The following is a 20,000-nucleotide window of genomic DNA, read 5'->3' as shown; positions in this document are numbered from 1 at the left end:
AACAGGGTTGGAGTTAACCTACAGGAGGGTAGCTCTCCAGGAACAGGGTTGGAGTTAACATACAGGAGGGTAGCTCTCCAGGAACAGGGTTGGAGTTAACCTACAGGAGGGTAACTCTCCAGGAACAGGGTTGGAGTTAAAACCTACAGGAGGGTAGCTCTCCAGGAACAGGGTTGGAGTTAACCTACAGGAGGGTAGCTCTCCAGGAACAGGGTTGGAGTTAACCTACAGGAGGGTAGCTCTCCAGGAACAGGGTTGGAGTTAACCTACAGGAGGGTAACTCTCCAGGAACAGGGTTGGAGTTAAAACCTACAGGAGGGTAGCTCTCCAGGAACAGGGTTGGAGTTAACCTACAGGAGGGTAGCTCTCCAGGAACAGGGTTGGAGTTAACCTACAGGAGGGTATCTCTCCAGGAACAGGGTTGGAGTTAAAACCTACAGGAGGGTAGCTCTCCAGGAACAGGGTTGGAGTTAAAACCTACAGGAGGGTAGCCCTCCAGGAACAGGGTTGGAGAGCCCTGTTCTACACTATATACCCACTATTGTGTTTGGCTGTCAAGGTATATCCCAGTACTCATAAAGACTGTCAAGGTATATCCCAGTACTCATGAAGACTGTCAAGGTATATCCCAGTACTCATGAAGACTGTCAAGGTATATCCCAGTACTCATGAAGACTGTTAGGATTAGTGTTTTCTGTCAGCATGTCAGAACCTAGTCATGCGATGGTAATTGTCATCTGATGGTCAGTGCTAAACAGTCTTTAAATAGGTCAATTAGGATTATTACCATGTTGTTACCGTGTTTTTACCATGTTGTTACCGTGTTGTTACCGTGTTGTTACCGTGTTGTTACCGTGTTGTTACCGTGTTTTTACCATGTCTCCAGGATGTGCAGGATCCGTCAGTGATGGTGAACTTCCCTCTCCTGGAGGATGAGAACGTGTGTCTGATCGCCTGGACAACCACCCCTTGGACTCTGCCTAGCAACCTGGCCCTCTGCGTCAACTCAGAGCTGCAGTATGTCAAGGTCAAAGGTGAGAAAGTCTTTTTATGTGATTTTATTATTCAACAGACCCCAGGTACCGTCTCCTGTCGTTGTGCCCTTGAGCAAGTCACTTAAATCTTGATGGCTGCACTGTGACTGAGCCTGTGCTCCTGCTATTGTGTGTTGTTGTCTGAAAGCATAAAGATGAATTTCAGGATGGAATCTGTTCTATTCTGCGTTTTAATTTTTTGCATTTGTGTATTATTTGGTCACGTTGTCTTCTTTGAGTTCTCTCTCGATCCCTCCGTCTCTGCTTTCTCGGTAGTGACTAGTGCGTATATCAGGACGAAACCAACATGGACAGTGGACATACGTCTAACTCAAATCAGGCCACTTAAAAAGACCTTGTCCTTGCTTCCCTCCAAATATAAAAATACTCCATAGTAGGGGTTTCTTCTCTCCCTGTAGCTGTGGATCCCAGCCAGACTAGGCTGACCCAGATACCAGGCAGGCTGCTGGAGCATGGACGTGCCAGGGGGGGGAGCTGTTGCTCTGTAGTATGTTGGAGGTGCAGGAAGAGACTTGATGCTGCATGGGGGTGCCGCTCAGAATACCAATAGGCTCTCTCTTCTCTCTCTCTCTACAGTATCTCTCTCTCTCTCTCTCTCTCTCTCTCTCTCTCTCTCTCTCTCTCTCTCTCTCTCTCTCTCTCTCTCTCTCTCTCTCTCTCTCTCTCTCTCTCTCTCTCTCTCTTTCTTTCTCTTTCTCTCTCTCTTTCTCTTTCTCTCTCTCTCTCTTCCTCTCTTTTTCTCTCTCTCTCTCTCTCTCTATCTCTCTCTCTCTCTCTCTCTTCCTCCTCTCTCTCTCTTCCTCTTCTCTCTCACACCTACCCTCTATCTCTGTCTGTCAGCCTGTAGCCGGTCTGCAGTAATCATTTATCGCCCCCAGTGAGAGGAACTGCCATCTCTTATTGATGTTCTCTCTCGTTCCCCCCTCTCTCCTTTCTCTCTGTCGCTCTCTCTTTCTACCTCCTCTCGCTCTCTTTTCCAGGGCTCTTTGCCTCCTATTATTCACAGCAGATTGAAACCTTGTTTCTCCTCCTCCTATCTTACCTTCTCCTATCTTTCCTTCTCCTCCTCCTATCTTACCTTCTACTCCTCCTATCTTACCTATCTCCTCCTATCTTACCTCTCCTATCTTACCTCCTCCTATCTTCCTTCTCCTCCTCCTCATATCTTTCCTTCTCCTCCTCCTATCTTACCTCCTCCTATCTTACCTCCTCCTATCTTCCCTTCTCCTCCTCCTCCTCATATCTTTCCTTCTCCTCCTCTCCTAACTCCCCTTCTCCTCCTCCTATCTTTCCTTCTCCTCCTCCTATCTTTCCTTCTCCTCCTCCTATCTTCCCTTCTACTCCTCCTATCTTACCTTCTCCTCCTCCTATCTTACCTCCTATCTTTCCTCCTCCTCATATCTTCCCTTCTCCTCCTCCTCCTAACTCCCCTTCTCCTCCTCCTATCTTCCCTTCACCTCCTCCTATCTTTCCTTCTCCTCCTCCTATCTTTCCTTCTCCTCCTCCTATCTTCCCTTCACCTCCTCCTATCTTCCCTTCTCCTTCTCCTATCTTCCCTTCTCCTCCTCCTATCTTACCTTCTCCTCCTCCTATCTTACCTTCTCCTATCTTCCCTTCACCTCCTCCTATCTTCCTTCTCCTCCTCCTATCTTCCCTTCTCCTCCTCCTATCTTCCCTTCTCCTCCTCCTATCTTACCTTCTCCTCCTCCTATCTTACTTTCTCCTATCTTCCCTTCACCTCTCCTATCTTTCCTTCTCCTCCTCCTATCTTCCCTTCTCCTCCTCCTATCTTTCCTTCTCCTCCTCCTATCTTCCCTTCACCTCCTCCTATCTTCCTTCTCCTCCTCCTATCTTCCCTTCTCCTCCTCCTATCTTCCCTTCTCCTCCTCCTATCTTACCTTCTCCTCCTCCTATCTTTCCTTCTCCTCCTCCTATCTTCCCTTCTCCTCCTCCTATCTTCCCTTCTCCTCCTCCTATCTTCCCTTCTCCTCCTCCTATCTTCCCTTCTCCTCCTCCTATCTTCCCTTCTACTCCTCCTATCTTACCTTCTACTCCTCCTATCTTCCCTTCACCTCCTCCTATCTTACCTTCTCCTTCTCCTATCTTCCCTTCTCCTCCTCCTATCTTACCTTCTCCTCCTCCTATCTTACCTTCTCCTCCTCCTATCTTACCTTCTCCTCCTCCTATCTTACCTTCTCCTCCTCCTATCTTTCCTTCTCCTCCTCCTATCTTCCCTTCTCCTCCTCCTATCTTACCTCCTCCTATCTTACCTCCTCCTATCTTCCCTTCTCCTCCTCCTCATATCTTTCCTTCTCCTCCTCCTCCTAACTCCCCTTCTCCTCCTCCTATCTTCCCTTCACCTCCTCCTATCTTTCCTTCTCCTCCTCCTATCTTCCCTTCTCCTCCTCCTATCTTACCTTCTACTCCTCCTATCTTACCTTCTCCTCCTCCTATCTTACCTTCTCCTCCTCCTATCTTCCCTTCTCCTATCTTCCCTTCTCCTAACTCCCCTTCTCCTCCTCCTATCTTCCCTTCTCCTCCTCCTCATATCTTTCCTTCTCCTCCTCCTCCTATCTCCCCTTCTCCTCCTCCTATCTTCCCTTCACCTCCTCCTATCTTCCCTTCTCCTCCTCCTATCTTACCTCCTCCTATCTTCCCTTCTCCTATCTTCCCTTCTCCTATCTTCCCTTCTCCTCCTCCTCATATCTTTCCTTCTCCTCCTCCTCCTATCTTTCCTTCTCCTCCTCCTAACTCCCCTTCTCCTCCTCATATCTTTCCTTCTCCTCCTCCTCCTATCTTTCCTTCTCCTCCTCCTAACTCCCCTTCTCCTCCTCCTATCTTCCCTTCTCCTCCTCCTATCTTCCCTTCTCCTCCTCCTCATATCTTTCCTTCTCCTCCTTCTATCTTACCTTCTCCTATCTTCCCTTCTCCTCCTCCTATCTTCCCTTCTCCTCCTCCTATCTTCCCTTCTCCTCCTCCTATCTTCCCTTCTCCTCCTCATATCTCTGTTCCTCTGATCTTCACACCGGATGGAAGTGGGTGTTACAGTTTAGTGTAATGTGATGGTGCCATCAGCTGCTTACGCACATCCAGAAGGAAGACAGGAAAGGTGTTCCATATTTAGAGACAGTAGTTTACTGGGATCCACATCCAGAAGGAAGACAGGAAAGGTGTTCCATATTTAGAGACAGTAGTTTACTGGGATTCACATCCAGAAGGAAGACAGGAAAGGTGTTCCATATTTAGAGACAGTAGTTTACTGGGATTCACATCCAGAAGGAAGACAGGAAAGGTGTTCCATATTTAGAGACAGTAGTTTACTGGGATTCACATCCAGAAGGAAGACAGGAAAGGTGTTCCATATTTAGAGACAGTAGTTTACTGGGATTCACATCCAGAAGGAAGACAGGAAGGGTGTTCCATATTTAGAGACAGTAGTTTACTGGGATTCACATCCAGAAGGAAGACAGGAAAGGTGTTCCATATTTAGAGACAGTAGTTTACTGGGATTCACATCCAGAAGGAAGACAGGAAAGGTGTTCCATATTTAGAGACAGTAGTTTACTGGGATCCACATCCAGAAGGAAGACAGGAAAGGTGTTCCATATTTAGAGACAGTAGTTTACTGGGATCCACATCCAGAAGGAAGACAGGAAAGGTGTTCCATATTTAGAGACAGTAGTTTACTGGGATTCACATCCAGAAGGAAGACAGGAAAGGTGTTCCATATTTAGAGACAGTAGTTTACTGGGATTCACATCCAGAAGGAAGACAGGAAGGGTGTTCCATATTTAGAGACAGTAGTTTACTGGGATTCACATCCAGAAGGAAGACAGGAAAGGTGTTCCATATTTAGAGACAGTAGTTTACTGGGATTCACATCCAGAAGGAAGACAGGAAAGGTGTTCCATATTTAGAGACAGTAGTTTACTGGGATCCACATCCAGAAGGAAGACAGGAAAGGTGTTCCATATTTAGAGACAGTAGTTTACTGGGATCCACATCCAGAAGGAAGACAGGAAAGGTGTTCCATATTTAGAGACAGTAGTTTACTGGGATTCACATCCAGAAGGAAGACAGGAAAGGTGTTCCATATTTAGAGACAGTAGTTTACTGGGATCCACATCCAGAAGGAAGACAGGAAAGGTGTTCCATATTTAGAGACAGTAGTTTACTGGGATCCACATCCAGAAGGAAGACAGGAAAGGTGTTCCATATTTAGAGACAGTAGTTTACTGGGATTCACATCCAGAAGGAAGACAGGAAAGGTGTTCCATATTTAGAGACAGTAGTTTACTGGGATCCACATCCAGAAGGAAGACAGGAAAGGTGTTCCATATTTAGAGACAGTAGTTTACTGGGATCCACATCCAGAAGGAAGACAGGAAGGGTGTTCCATATTTAGAGACAGTAGTTTACTGGGATCCACATCCAGAAGGAAGACAGGAAAGGTGTTCCATATTTAGAGACAGTAGTTTACTGGGATTCACATCCAGAAGGAAGACAGGAAAGGTGTTCCATATTTAGAGACAGTAGTTTACTGGGATCCACATCCAGAAGGAAGACAGGAAAGGTGTTCCATATTTAGAGACAGTAGTTTACTGGGATCCACATCCAGAAGGAAGACAGGAAAGGTGTTCCATATTTAGAGACAGTAGTTTACTGGGATTCACGTCCAGAAGGAAGACAGGAAAGGTGTTCCATATTTAGAGACAGTAGTTTACTGGGATCCACGTCCAGAAGGAAGACAGGAAAGGTGTTCCATATTTAGAGACAGTAGTTTACTGGGATCCACGTCCAGAAGGAAGACAGGAAAGGTGTTCCATATTTAGAGACCGTAGTTTACTGGGATTCACGTCCAGAAGGAAGACAGGAAAGGTGTTCCATATTTAGAGACAGTAGTTTACTGGGATCCACGTCCAGAAGGAAGACAGGAAGGGTGCTCCATATTTAGAGACAGTAGTTTACTGGGATCCACGTCCAGAAGGAAGACAGGAAGGGTGTTCCATATTTAGAGACAGTAGTTTACTGGGATTCACGTCCAGAACGAAGACAGGAAAGGTGTTCCATATTTAGAGACAGTAGTTTACTGGGATCCACGTCCAGAAGGAATACAGGAAGGGTGCTCCATATTTAGAGACAGTAGTTTACTGGGATCCACGTCCAGAAGGAAGACAGGAAGGGTGTTCCATATTTAGAGACAGTAGTTTACTGGGATTCACATCCAGAAGGAAGACAGGAAAGGTGTTCCATATTTAGAGACAGTCGTTTACTGGGATTCACATCCAGAAGGAAGACAGGAAGGGTGCTCCATATTTAGAGACAGTAGTTTACTGGGATTCACATCCAGAAGGAAGACAGGAAAGGTGTTCCATATTTAGAGACAGTAGTTTACTGGGATTCACATCCAGAAGGAAGACAGGAAAGGTGTTCCATATTTAGAGACAGTAGTTTACTGGGATCCACATCCAGAAGGAAGACAGGAAGGGTGTTCCATATTTAGAGACAGTAGTTTACTGGGATTCACATCCAGAAGGAAGACAGGAAAGGTGTTCCATATTTAGAGACAGTAGTTTACTGGGATTCACATCCAGAAGGAAGACAGGAAGGGTGTTCCATATTTAGAGACAGTAGTTTACTGGGATCCACATCCAGAAGGAAGACAGGAAAGGTGTTCCATATTTAGAGACAGTAGTTTACTGGGATTCACATCCAGAAGGAAGACAGGAAGGGTGTTCCATATTTAGAGACAGTAGTTTACTGGGATTCACATCCAGAAGGAAGACAGGAAAGGTGTTCCATATTTAGAGACAGTAGTTTACTGGGATTCACATCCAGAAGGAAGACAGGAAAGGTGTTCCATATTTAGAGACAGTAGTTTACTGGGATTCACATCCAGAAGGAAGACAGGAAGGGTGTTCCATATTTAGAGACAGTAGTTTACTGGGATTCACATCCAGAAGGAAGACAGGAAAGGTGTTCCATATTTAGAGACAGTAGTTTACTGGGATCCACATCCAGAAGGAAGACAGGAAGGGTGTTCCATATTTAGAGACAGTAGTTTACTGGGATTCACATCCAGAAGGAAGACAGGAAAGGTGTTCCATATTTAGAGACAGTAGTTTACTGGGATTCACATCCAGAAGGAAGACAGGAAGGGTGTTCCATATTTAGAGACAGTAGTTTACTGGGATTCACATCCAGAAGGAAGACAGGAAGGGTGTTCCATATTTAGAGACAGTAGTTTACTGGGATTCACATCCAGAAGGAAGACAGGAAAGGTGTTCCATATTTAGAGACAGTAGTTTACTGGGATCCACGTCCAGAAGGAAGACAGGAAAGGTGTTCCATATTTAGAGACAGTAGTTTACTGGGATTCACATCCAGAAGGAAGACAGGAAGGGTGTTCCATATTTAGAGACAGTAGTTTACTGGGATTCACATCCAGAAGGAAGACAGGAAAGGTGTTCCATATTTAGAGACAGTAGTTTACTGGGATTCACATCCAGAAGGAAGACAGGAAAGGTGTTCCATATTTAGAGACAGTAGTTTACTGGGGTCCACATCCAGAAGGAAGACAGGAAGGGTGTTCCATATTTAGAGACAGTAGTTTACTGGGATCCACGTCCAGAAGGAAGACAGGAAAGGTGTTCCATATTTAGAGACAGTAGTTTACTGGGATTCACATCCAGAAGGAAGACAGGAAGGGTGTTCCATATTTAGAGACAGTAGTTTACTGGGATCCACATCCAGAAGGAAGACAGGAAAGGTGTTCCATATTTAGAGACAGTAGTTTACTGGGATTCACATCCAGAAGGAAGACAGGAAGGGTGTTCCATATTTAGAGACAGTAGTTTACTGGGATTCACATCCAGAAGGAAGACAGGAAAGGTGTTCCATATTTAGAGACAGTAGTTTACTGGGATTCACATCCAGAAGGAAGACAGGAAAGGTGTTCCATATTTAGAGACAGTAGTTTACTGGGATTCACATCCAGAAGGAAGACAGGAAGGGTGTTCCATATTTAGAGACAGTAGTTTACTGGGATTCACATCCAGAAGGAAGACAGGAAAGGTGTTCCATATTTAGAGACAGTAGTTTACTGGGATCCACATCCAGAAGGAAGACAGGAAGGGTGTTCCATATTTAGAGACAGTAGTTTACTGGGATTCACATCCAGAAGGAAGACAGGAAAGGTGTTCCATATTTAGAGACAGTAGTTTACTGGGATTCACATCCAGAAGGAAGACAGGAAGGGTGTTCCATATTTAGAGACAGTAGTTTACTGGGATTCACATCCAGAAGGAAGACAGGAAGGGTGCTCCATATTTAGAGACAGTAGTTTACTGGGATCCAGATCCAGGCTGTGTCCCAAATTGCACCCTATTCCTGATATAGTGCAGTACAACCCCTATGGCAGGGGTGTCAAAGTCAAATGGACGGAGGGCCAAATAAAAAATTTAGCTACAAGCCGAGGGCCGGACTGTTCGAATGTTCATTGAAAATTTTTTAAATGACGCATATAGTCTAGTGAACCTAATTGAACCTACTGAAAACCTAACAAATATATTCCAATATGATCAGATAAATAAAGCAATATTTTCTTATGGCTCTGTCAGTAATCTTTAATTTTCAACAGACACAAAAGACAAATTTCCTTTATATAAAAATCCCCATAACATGAACATTAAATGAAAGAAACCGGTATTCAAGGCACCATCAGTAGCCTATATTTTCTATTTTAGCAAAAGTGGGCTAAATTTACTTCAAAGAAAAAAACAATAATAGCAATTTTCTATCATCCACTCAACTGAAATATTTTTAAAATATAATTGGATTGAAATACAATAAAATAAAGTGCAAAAATCTATTAATCAAAAACAACACTTTGTTTAAGGAGAAGTAACATGCAGTGAAAACAAATATTAAACTTTAACTTTTAAACTTGAACTGAGTAAAAACTCTAAATATGTGATTGCACAGTAATGTTCACTTGTTTGAGGTTGAGGGTGATACTTGGTGGTGTCCCATCTTTTCCACAAGTTCATCAATGTTCGGGGTAAGGCTCTGAGCTGAGGAAATCCTCAGAATTGAGTGGAGGTGTTCAGCAGTAAGTCGACTTCTGTGTGATGTTTTGTTCAGGTTCATCAAAGAAAACAGTTGTTCACACAGGTATGTGCTGCCAAACATAGACAACGTTTGAGCAGCCTGGATGCGCAGCTGGGGCATTTGTTCCATGTCCATATTCTTGTTTTTGTCCGCGTGTTTCGTTTCATAATGTCGTCTCAGATTATACTCTTTCAGTACCGCCACACTTTCTCCACACAGAAGACACACAGGTTTTCCAGCTACCTCCGTGAACATATACTCCGACTCCCACCTTGTTTGAAACCCCCGGTTCTCAGTGTCCACCTTCCGTTTTGCCATTTTTGATGGGTATCTGAAAGTTAATTTTACTGTGATGCTGACGACTGCTGTGCCAATAAATATTGAAATGAAGCAGCCTACTGCTCGGTGCGTCACCGTTGCATTGTGGGAAATGTAGTATTGGTGCGTGTAAAAGATCTGCGGGCTGCCGGCTTGCTGCGGTCTGCGGGCCGGTTCTAATAATAAATCAAGATCATCCCAGGGGCCGTAAAAAACCTTCTCGCGGGCCGGATGTGGCCCGCGGGCCTTGACTCTGACATATGTGCCCTATGGGCTCTGGTGGGCAAAAGCAGTGCTCTATATAGGGAATAGGGTGCCATTTGGGGTGAATGCCCTGCCTAGATATCGTTTGTTACCTATCACACGTTCACTCTCTTTCTCTTAAAATATGCTTTAGGTTCTGTTTGCTGGATAGAAAGAGATGCTCCACCTGAATAGCTCTTGGATAACTATTAACGCTGTATTTGTCTCCTTTATGAAACATTTACTTGTTCCCAGAGGACATGTTTGTAACTGATTTGGTTTAATCATGATGTGACAATTAAGCAATAATGTCCTGAGGGGGTGTGGTATATGGCCAATATACCACGGCTAAGGGCTCTTTTTAGGCACGACGCAACGCCTGGACACAGCCCTTAGCCGTGGTATATGGGCCAATATACCACAAACCCCAGAGGTGCCTTATTGCTATTATAAACAGGTTACCAATGTAATTAGAGCAGTATAAATACATGTTTTGTCATACCCATGGTGTACGGTCTGATATACCACGGCTGTCAGCCAATCAGCATTCAGGGCTCCAACCACCCAGTTTATAATAGTGTATATATAGGCCTATTGTTCTTTTGAAGTCTGTTGAAGACTAGCTAACTAAACCATAGCTAACTAAACCATAGCTAACTAAACCATAGCTAACTAAACCATAGCTAACTAAACCATAGCTAACTAAACCATAGCTAACTAAACCATAGCGGACTAAACTCACCACCATGGTGAAGGAAGTTTTAAAATGAACTCCACCAACCGATTGTAGTTTGTCAAATACAACCACCGACCGTTTTCCTAATTTCTGTTGCTCTAAGATGGAATCTCAGATTACGTAGGGTAATGTACATTTTAGAGCCATCTTACAGCAACTGAAACTGTCGGTGGTTGTGTTTGACGAAAGTTTTATTAAAATGCATGGATTTCAGCAGTAGCGTGTTCCCGAAAACAATTTTTCAAAAGAGCTGTTACAGAAGACAAACTACAGTGGACAAACATAGGTACAAGGTATGCGCTTGGCCGAGACTATAGGCTGAGCTGAATTCCACAGAGCCTTATCAATGCGTTTGTGAGTTTATCATAAACTTCCTTCACCATGGAGTTGAGTTTAGTTAGCTAGCTCAAGACATGCTCGACTTTTAAAATAAAGTGAATTAAGTTTTTACCCGGAACTGAAAGACTGAACTGAGCTGTAATTGTACTTTTAGTATCTTAAATACCCCAGTATTATCCAGCAATGTGTACTTGTGTTTCTGTGCCAGTCTTCCTATGAAAAGGTACACTATATATGCAAAAGTATCTGGACACCCCTTCAAATTAGTGGATTTGGCTATTTCAGCCACACCCGTTGCTTACCGGTGTATAAAATCGAGCACACAGCCATGCAATCTCCACAGACAAAGATCTATGACTTTCAACGTGGCACCATCATAGGATGCCACCTTTCCAACAAGTCAGTTCGTCACATTTCTGCCCTGCTAGAGCTGCCCAGGTCAACTCTTAAGTGCTGTTATTGTCAAATGGAAACTTCTAGGAGCAACAACGGCTCAGCCGCAAAGTGGTAGGCCACACAAGGTCACAGACCGGGACCGCCGAGTGCTGAAGAACGTAGCGCGAATAAATTGTCTGTCCTCGGTTGCAACACTCACTACCAAGTTCCAAACTGCCTCTGGAAGCAATGTCAGCACAATATCTGTTAATCGGGAGCTTCATGAAATGGGTTTCCATGGCCAAGCAGCCTCACACAAGCCTAAAATTACCATGCGCAATGCAAAGCGTCGGCTGCAGTGGTGTAAAGCTCGCCGCCATTGGACTCTGGAGCAGTGGAAACGAGTTCTCTGGAGTGATTAATCACATTTCACCATCTGGCAGTCTGACGGACGAATCTGGGTTTGGCGGATGCCAGGAGAATGCTACCTGCCCCAATGCATAGTGCCAACTGTAAAATTTGGTGGGGCTGTTTTTCATGGGTCGGGCTATCTCAGATTTCCCAGTGAAGGGAAATCTTAACGCTACAGCATACAATGACATTCTAGACGATTCTGTGCTTCCAACTTTGTGGCAACAGTTTGGGGAAGGCCCTCTCCTGTTTCAGCATGACAATGCCCCCGTGCACAAAGCGAGGTCCATACAGAAATGGTTTGTGGAGATCGGTGTAGAAGAACTTGACTGGCCTGCACAGAGCCCTGACCTCAACCCCATCGAACACCTTTGGTATGAATTGGAACGCCGACTGCGAGCCAGGCCTAATCACCCCAACATCAGCGGCCGACCTCACTAATGCTCTTGTGGCTGAATGGAAGCAAGTCCCCGCAGCAATGTTCCAACATCTAGTGGAAAGCCTTCCCAGAAGAGTGGAGGCTGTTATAGCAGCAAAGGGGGGGACCAACTCCATACTAACGCCCATGTTTTTGGAATGAGATGTTCGACGAGCAGGTGTCCACATACTTTTGATCATGTAGTGTATCTACTGCTCTGTGGTGTGACAGTGCCACTAGTTAAATAAGGAGTTTTACACTGTGATATGTGGTTGTCCCACCAACCTTAGTTGAATGCACTGACTGTAAATTGTTCTGGATAAGAGCGTCTGCTAAATTACTAAAATGTAGCTGTCTAAAGAAGGCAAACATTTCTTAATAAACAAAGTATCTGTTTCAGACAACGCCAGGTAGCTTAGTGGTTAAGAGCGTTGTGCCTGTAACCGAAAGGTCGCTGGTTCTAATCCCAGAGCCGACTAGGTGAAAAATCTGTCTGTGCCCTTGAGCAAGGCACTTAACCCTAATTGCTCATGTAAGTCGCTCTGGATAAGAGCGTCTGCTAAATGACTAAAATGTATAGCTGTACTGAGATGGGAATGCTATAACTACTATGAATGGCTATTATTTTATAACACGTATTTTTTAAAATTTATTTTAGTAATTTTTTAGCAGACGCTCTTATCCAGAGCGACTTACAGTTAGTGAGTGCATACATTTTCATACTGCCTCAATTCATTGAGGATTGTAGTGGTTTATTTGTTTGCAACTGGGTTGTTGGTTTGGGGTGTTGAAGTTGTGCCTTGTGGTAATTTTTCTTCCTGTTTGTGAGAAAATGTTTGTACTCAGGACACCATTGGGAATGAGACCCGGAATAAATTGGGCTACCCGGAATAAATTAGTTAAATAAAATATAATAAAATAACACTATGGTCGGACTTCTGTTTCAGACAACCACTGGGATAGTTGAATGTGTATAACACTACTAAATTATAAACTGCTATAACACTTTGGATTAGTGAGGTTAATAACTACTTATGGACCTTTATAACACCTCTATGAACCTCTATAAACTCTCTATTCCAGACAACACCACTGGGAAGGTGTACATTATGATGGAGGCCAGGCTGGTAGCGCTCTTCAAGACAGAGGCCGAATACACCATCATGGACAAGTGAGATCAATCAATCAATTAAGCAATTAAGCTTGCTAATGCAGGGCTGGTTAAATCTGCACTCCCAGACAGCTATCCGGGAAGAAGAGGGGTTGGGTTGGCCAGTGGTAATGGGAGTTCAGGGTAAATAGTAGACTGGTACAGGTTTTTTGTTTTTTTCAAACCTCTCCTCAGGGACCCCCAGCCGTTCCCAAACCTCTCCTCAGGGACCCCCAGCCGTTCCCAAACCTCTCCTCAGGGACCCCCAGCCGTTCCCAAACCTCTCCTCAGGGACCCCCAGCCGTTCCCAAACCTCTCCTCAGGGACCCCCAGCCGTTCCCAAACCTCTCCTCGGGGACCCCCAGCCGTTCCCAAACCTCTCCTCAGGGACCCCCAGCCGTTCCCAAACCTCTCCTCAGGGACCCCCAGCCGTTCTCCAACCTCTCCTCAGGGACCCCCAGCCGTTCCCAAACCTCTCCTCAGGGACCCCCAGCCGTTCCCAAACCTCTCCTCAGGGACCCCCAGCCGTTCCCAAACCTCTCCTCAGGGACCCCCAGCCGTTCTCCAACCTCTCCTCAGGGACCCCCAGCCGTTCCCAAACCTCTCCTCAGGGACCCCCAGCCGTTCCCAAACCTCTCCTCAGGGACCCCCAGCCGTTCTCCAACCTCTCCTCAGGGACCCCCAGCCGTTCCCAAACCTCTCCTCAGGGACCCCCAGCCGTTCCCAAACCTCTCCTCAGGGACCCCCAGCCGTTCCCAAACCTCTCCTCAGGGACCCCCAGCCGTTCCCAAACCTCTCCTCAGGGACCCCCAGCCGTTCTCCAACCTCTCCTCAGGGACCCCCAGCCGTTCCCAAACCTCTCCTCAGGGACCCCCAGCCGTTCCCAAACCTCTCCTCAGGGACCCCCAGCCGTTCCCAAACCTCTCCTCAGGGACCCCCAGCCGTTCTCCAACCTCTCCTCAGGGACCCCCAGCCGTTCCCAAACCTCTCCTCAGGGACCCCCAGCCGTTCCCAAACCTCTCCTCAGGGACCCCCAGCCGTTCCCAAACCTCTCCTCAGGGACCCCCAGCCGTTCCCAAACCTCTCCTCTGGGACCCCCAGCCGTTCCCAAACCTCTCCTCAGGGACCCCCAGCCGTTCCCAAACCTCTCCTCAGGGACCCCCAGCCGTTCCCAAACCTCTCCTCAGGGACCCCCAGCCGTTCTCCAACCTCTCCTCAGGGACCCCCAGCCGTTCCCAAACCTCTCCTCAGGGACCCCCAGCCGTTCCATGTATTTTATATATTCCACAGCTAGCACACCTGATTTTAACTTGTCAACTAATCATCAAGCCCTTGACTACGCAAATCAGGTGAGATAGATTAGGGCGATTTACAAAATTGTGTAACGTCCGGGGGTCACAGAGGACAGGTTTTAAAAGCACTGTAATATACTAGAATACATTATATATGGCCATGTCTCTACCCTGTAAGATGGCTGCCTTAAGCCATTTCCTCTGGTGCACTGAGATAGTGTTGAGACACCAGGACAGGCATAACTAGAAGAGATAAAGAGGCATATAGATGGACTGGCTATCCATCCGTATCTATCGCTCCCTCTGGGTTAGATTGCTATTCCTCAGGGCTTGTATGTGGTGTTCTGGTAAGGAAGGGAACAACAATGTGTGTGTGTGTGTGTTGTGGTCTTGTTTAACTATCCTCGTGGGTACCTGAAATCCCCTCAAGTCCCCACAAGGATAGTTAAACAAGAAATTCTCACTCGTGGGGACATTACCCAGGTCCCCACGGGGACAAAGCCTATTTCAGGCTTAGGGGTTAGGTTTGGGATTAGAATTAGGGTTAGGGTTTAGAATTAGGGTTAGGTTTAGGTTTATGGGTTAGGGAAAATAGGATTTTGGATGGAAATCAATGTTAGGTGCCCACAAGGATAGTAAAATATACTGTATGCTGTGTGTGAGAGAGTGGCTGTGGGACAATACTGGACAGGAGGAGAAAATGCTATAACCTGTCCTGACAGTCTGCTGTAACCTGGCCCGACAGTCTGCTATAACCTGGCCTGACAGTCTGCTATAACCTGGCCTGACAGTCTGCTATAACATGGCCCGACAGTCTGCTGTAACCTGGCCCGACAGTCTGCTGTAACCTGGCCCGACAGTCTGCTGTAACCTGGCCCGACAGTCTGCTGTAACCTGGCCCGACAGTCTGCTGTAACCTGGCCCGACAGTCTGCTGTAACCTGGCCCGACAGTCTGCTGTAACCTGGCCCGACAGTCTGCTGTAACCTGGCCCGACAGTCTGCTGTAACCTGGCCCGACAGTCTGCTGTAACCTGGCCTGACAGTCTGCTATAACCTGTCCTGACAGTCTGCTGTAACCTGTCCTGACAGTCTGCTATAACCTGTCCTGACAGTCTGCTGTAACCTGGCCTGACAGTCTGCTATAACCTGGCCCGACAGTCTGCTATAACCTGTCCTGACAGTCTGCTGTAACCTGGCCCGACAGTCTGCTATAACCTGGCCCGACAGTCTGCTATAACCTGGCCTGACAGTCTGCTATAACCTGGCCCGACAGTCTGCTGTAACCTGGCCCGACAGTAACCTGGCCCGACAGTCTGCTATAACCTGGCCTGACAGTCTGCTATAACCTGGCCTGGCAGTCTGCTATAACCTGTCCTGACAGTCTGCTGTAACCTGGCCCGACAGTCTGCTGTAACCTGGCCTGGCAGTCTGCTATAACCTGTCCTGACAGTCTGCTGTAACCTGGCCTGACAGTCTGCTATAACCTGGCCTGACAGTCTGCTGTAACCTGGCCCGACAGTCTGCTATAACCTGGCCCGACAGTCTGCTATAACCTGGCCTGACAGTCTGCTATAACCTGGCCCGACAGTCTGCTATAACCTGGACTGACAGTCTGCTATAACCTGGCCTGACAGTCTGCTGTAACCTGGCCTGACAGTCTGCTATAACCTGGCCCGACAGTCTGCTATAACCTGGCCCGACAGTCTGCTGTAACCTGGCCCGACAGTAACCTGGCCCGACAGTCTGCTATAACCTGGCCTGACAGTCTGCTATAACCTGGCCTGGCAGTCTGCTATAACCTGTCCTGACAGTCTGCTGTAACCTGGCCCGACAGTCTGCTGTAACCTGTCCTGACAGTCTGCTGTAACCTGGCCCGACAGTCTGCTATAACCTGGCCCGACAGTCTGCTATAACCTGGCCTGACAGTCTGCTATAACCTGGCCCGACAGTCTGCTATAACCTGGCCCGACAGTCTGCTGTAACCTGGCCCGACAGTAACCTGGCCCGACAGTCTGCTATAACCTGGCCTGACAGTCTGCTATAACCTGGCCTGGCAGTCTGCTATAACCTGTCCTGACAGTCTGCTGTAACCTGGCCCGACAGTCTGCTGTAACCTGGCCTGGCAGTCTGCTATAACCTGTCCTGACAGTCTGCTGTAACCTGGCCTGACAGTCTGCTGTAACCTGGCCCGACAGTCTGCTGTAACCTGGCCCGACAGTCTGCTGTAACCTGGCCCGACAGTCTGCTGTAACCTGGCCTGGCAGTCTGCTATAACCTGTCCTGACAGTCTGCTGTAACCTGTCCTGACAGTCTGCTGTAACCTGGCCCGACAGTCTGCTGTAACCTGGCCCGACAGTCTGCTGTAACCTGGCCCGACAGTCTGCTATAACCTGGCCCGACAGTCTGTCAAATCAAATACTGTATTGGATGGTGTGGATATTTGGCCCCCAAAGTGCCACAGCAGTATATATATATTTTTTTACATAGTCATAATTTAACATTACGGCTTGTAACTCTGTAATAAAACGACAAACTGTTGATCTAATCACAATGTTAATTGTGTCAAAGTTAAATATTAGACTTTCAAACTGTCAATTTTAAATTTTCAAAAGGAAATTGGAGAACCCAATACTTTTCTCTTGCTTGAGTTGTAGAAAACATTACTTGGTGGACAGGTAATGAATGGACAATGACCAACAGTGGATAGTGTTGTAGTGGACAGGTAATGACCAACAGTGGATAGTGTTGTAGTGGACAGGTAATGACCAACAGTGGATAGTGTTGTAGTGGACAGGTAATGACCAACAGTGGATAGTGTTGTAGTGGACAGGTAATGACCAACAGTGGATAGTGTTGTAGTGGACAGGTAATGACCAACAGTGGATAGTGTTGTAGTGTAGCTGAGGCAAAAAGATGGACCTGTCCCAACTCAGTAAACAGTAAATGGTTCTGGAGCAAGAGAGCGAGAGTTTAGGCGACAGGAGAAGTGAAGTTTCTCAGCATTTATTTTTATTTTAATCACAGCACAATCAGGGTAATATTGTCTTCCGTTCATATGCAGGAAAGAGTCAACTACGGGCAGCGGGAATAAGTGTTTCGGTACGACAGTGGAACAGTGGTTTGATTTGTTGTTGTCCTGTAGGTTCCTCGGGAAGACTCTGAAAGGGAAGAAGTACAAGCCTCTGTTTGACTACTTCCGGAAGGTGAGAAGTGGATTCTACCTCTCATCTAAAGCTTATGTGTATTCATTCACCAATGGTACAATCTGGAAGAAACCAATACCTCTAAAAATGTCAACGCTATAACTAAATCGCTAACAGGTTACTGCTACTAGGGTAAGTGCAGTGTTATTGCAAAGGTATGAGAGCTGGCTTAATGTAAAGTTGTTACCCTTTGTCATGTCTCCCGCCTCTCATTTCATACTGTTAACGCAGTGATGTATTCCTAATGAACTTTTAACTTGATCTTTCCCCTCTGTAGTGTTCATGTAAAGTATATCATCTGTATACCTCATAGACTGGATTATAACGTGTCCTCTGTAGTGTTCATGTAAAGTATATCATCTGTATACCTCATAGACTGGATTATAACGTGTCCTCTGTAGTGTTCATGTAAAGTATATCATCTGTATACCTCATAGACTGGATTATAACGTGTCCTCTGTAGTGTTCATGTAAAGTATATCATCTGTATACCTCATAGACTGGATTATAACGTGTCCTCTGTAGTGTTCATGTAAAGTATATCATCTGTATACCTCATAGACTGGATTATAACGTGTCCTCTGTAGTGTTCATGTAAAGTATATCATCTGTATACCTCTTGGACTGGATTATATAACGTGTCCTCTGTAGTGTTAATGTAAAGTATATCATCTGTATACCTCTTGGACTGGATTATAACGTGTCCTCTGTAGTGTTAATGTAAAGTATATCATCTGTATACCTCTTAGACTGGATTATAATGTGTCCTCTGTAGTGTTAATGTAAAGTATATCATCTGTATACCTCTTAGACTGGATTATAATGTGTCCTCTGTAGTGTTAATGTAAAGTATATCATCTGTATACCTCTTAGACTGGATTATAATGTGTCCTCTGTAGTGTTAATGTAAAGTATATCATCTGTATACCTCTTGGACTGGATTATAACGTGTCCTCTGTAGTGTTAATGTAAAGTATATCATCTGTATACCTCTTAGACTGGATTATAATGTGTCCTCTGTAGTGTTAATGTAAAGTATATCATCTGTATACCTCTTAGACTGGATTATAACGTGTCCTCTGTAGTGTTCATGTAAAGTATATCATCTGTATACCTCTTGGACTGGATTATAACGTGTCCTCTGTAGTGTTAATGTAAAGTATATCATCTGTATACCTCTTAGACTGGATTATAATGTGTCCTCTGTAGTGTTAATGTAAAGTATATCATCTGTATACCTCTTGGACTGGATTATATAACGTGTCCTCTGTAGTGTTAATGTAAAGTATATCATCTGTATACCTCTTGGACTGGATTATAACGTGTCCTCTGTAGTGTTAATGTAAAGTATATCATCTGTATACCTCATAGACTGGATTATAACGTGTCCTCTGTAGCGTGTGGAGACAGGAGCATATATGAAAAGTATAAAAACCTTGTCTGTCTCTTCTCCTCTGTAGTGCGGGGAGACGGGTGCCTTCCAGGTGGTGATGGATAACTATGTCAGAGAGGAGGAGGGGACAGGAGTCGTCCACCAGGCGCCATACTTTGGAGCTGTGCGTAAATGATTTATTGATTAATTAAGTTATTGATTGGATTTTTTCACATTTGTACAGTACATATTTTCATCAAACAAAATGACCTCAGAACAGGTTGGGGGAGGAGGAAATTAATTTTTTATTTTATTTATTTTATTTCACCTTTATTTAACCAGGTAAGCCAGTTGAGAACAAGTTCTCATTTAAAACTGCGACCTGGCCAAGATAAAGCAAAGCAGCGCGATTTAAAAACAACAACACAGAGATACATATGGGGTAAATGACCTGAGAACAGATTCGATACTGTTATTTGTATTGCGACTGAACCCTCCAAACACATTGCTCACCATGTCTGCTGCAGTGAGACAAGAGAGCCATGAGAAAACAACCAGATTTAATCAGCCATGGAAATAATAGTGCCGGAGGCCCAGGTAGAGCCGACTAGCAGTAGCTAACGTTAAAAACAAACAAAATGATCAACATTTCTAGAGAATCGATACTTGTATAATATGGCAACGCTCTACCGGATGGATGTCTCCCCTAGATTCATGTATAGTACAAGGCTGTTAAAACTGGTCTAGTGCTCTTCATGGAATACTCATCATTACTGGTCCCTGGTAGCCCCACTAGTCATTACTGGTCCCTGGTAGCCACACTAGTCATTACTGGTCCCTGGTAGCCCCACTAGTCATTACTGGTCCCTGGTAGCCCCACTAGTCATTACTGGTCCCTGGTAGCCCCACTAGTCATTACTGGTCCCTGGTAGCCCCACTAGTCATTACTGGTCCCTGGTAGCCCCACTAGTCATTACT

The 20,000-nt window shown here is 45.6% G+C and overlaps 1 protein-coding gene across 1 annotated transcript in view; it reads left to right on the top strand.

Annotated features, from left to right (window-relative positions):
• The window catches only part of LOC311119719 (isoleucine--tRNA ligase, cytoplasmic-like), a gene marked incomplete at its 3' end in the record, with an annotated part of 37,902 nt that extends 18,696 nt beyond the window's left edge, over positions 1–19,206 (top strand). The window contains exons 7-10 of the mRNA XM_084194382.1: positions 887–1,034; positions 13,088–13,175; positions 17,590–17,650; positions 19,111–19,206. Of these exons, the coding sequence (XP_084050508.1) occupies positions 887–1,034; positions 13,088–13,175; positions 17,590–17,650; positions 19,111–19,206 (393 nt within the window). The remainder of the gene's footprint in view (positions 1–886; positions 1,035–13,087; positions 13,176–17,589; positions 17,651–19,110) is intronic.
• Between the last annotated feature and the right edge of the window lie 794 nt (positions 19,207–20,000).

The sequence above is a fragment of the Coregonus lavaretus genome (assembly GCF_964263955.1).
Source record: "Coregonus lavaretus genome assembly, contig: HAP1_SCAFFOLD_3399, whole genome shotgun sequence".
Classification (NCBI taxonomy): domain Eukaryota; kingdom Metazoa; phylum Chordata; class Actinopteri; order Salmoniformes; family Salmonidae; genus Coregonus; species Coregonus lavaretus.
This window is presented reverse-complemented; position numbering and strand designations above follow the sequence as displayed.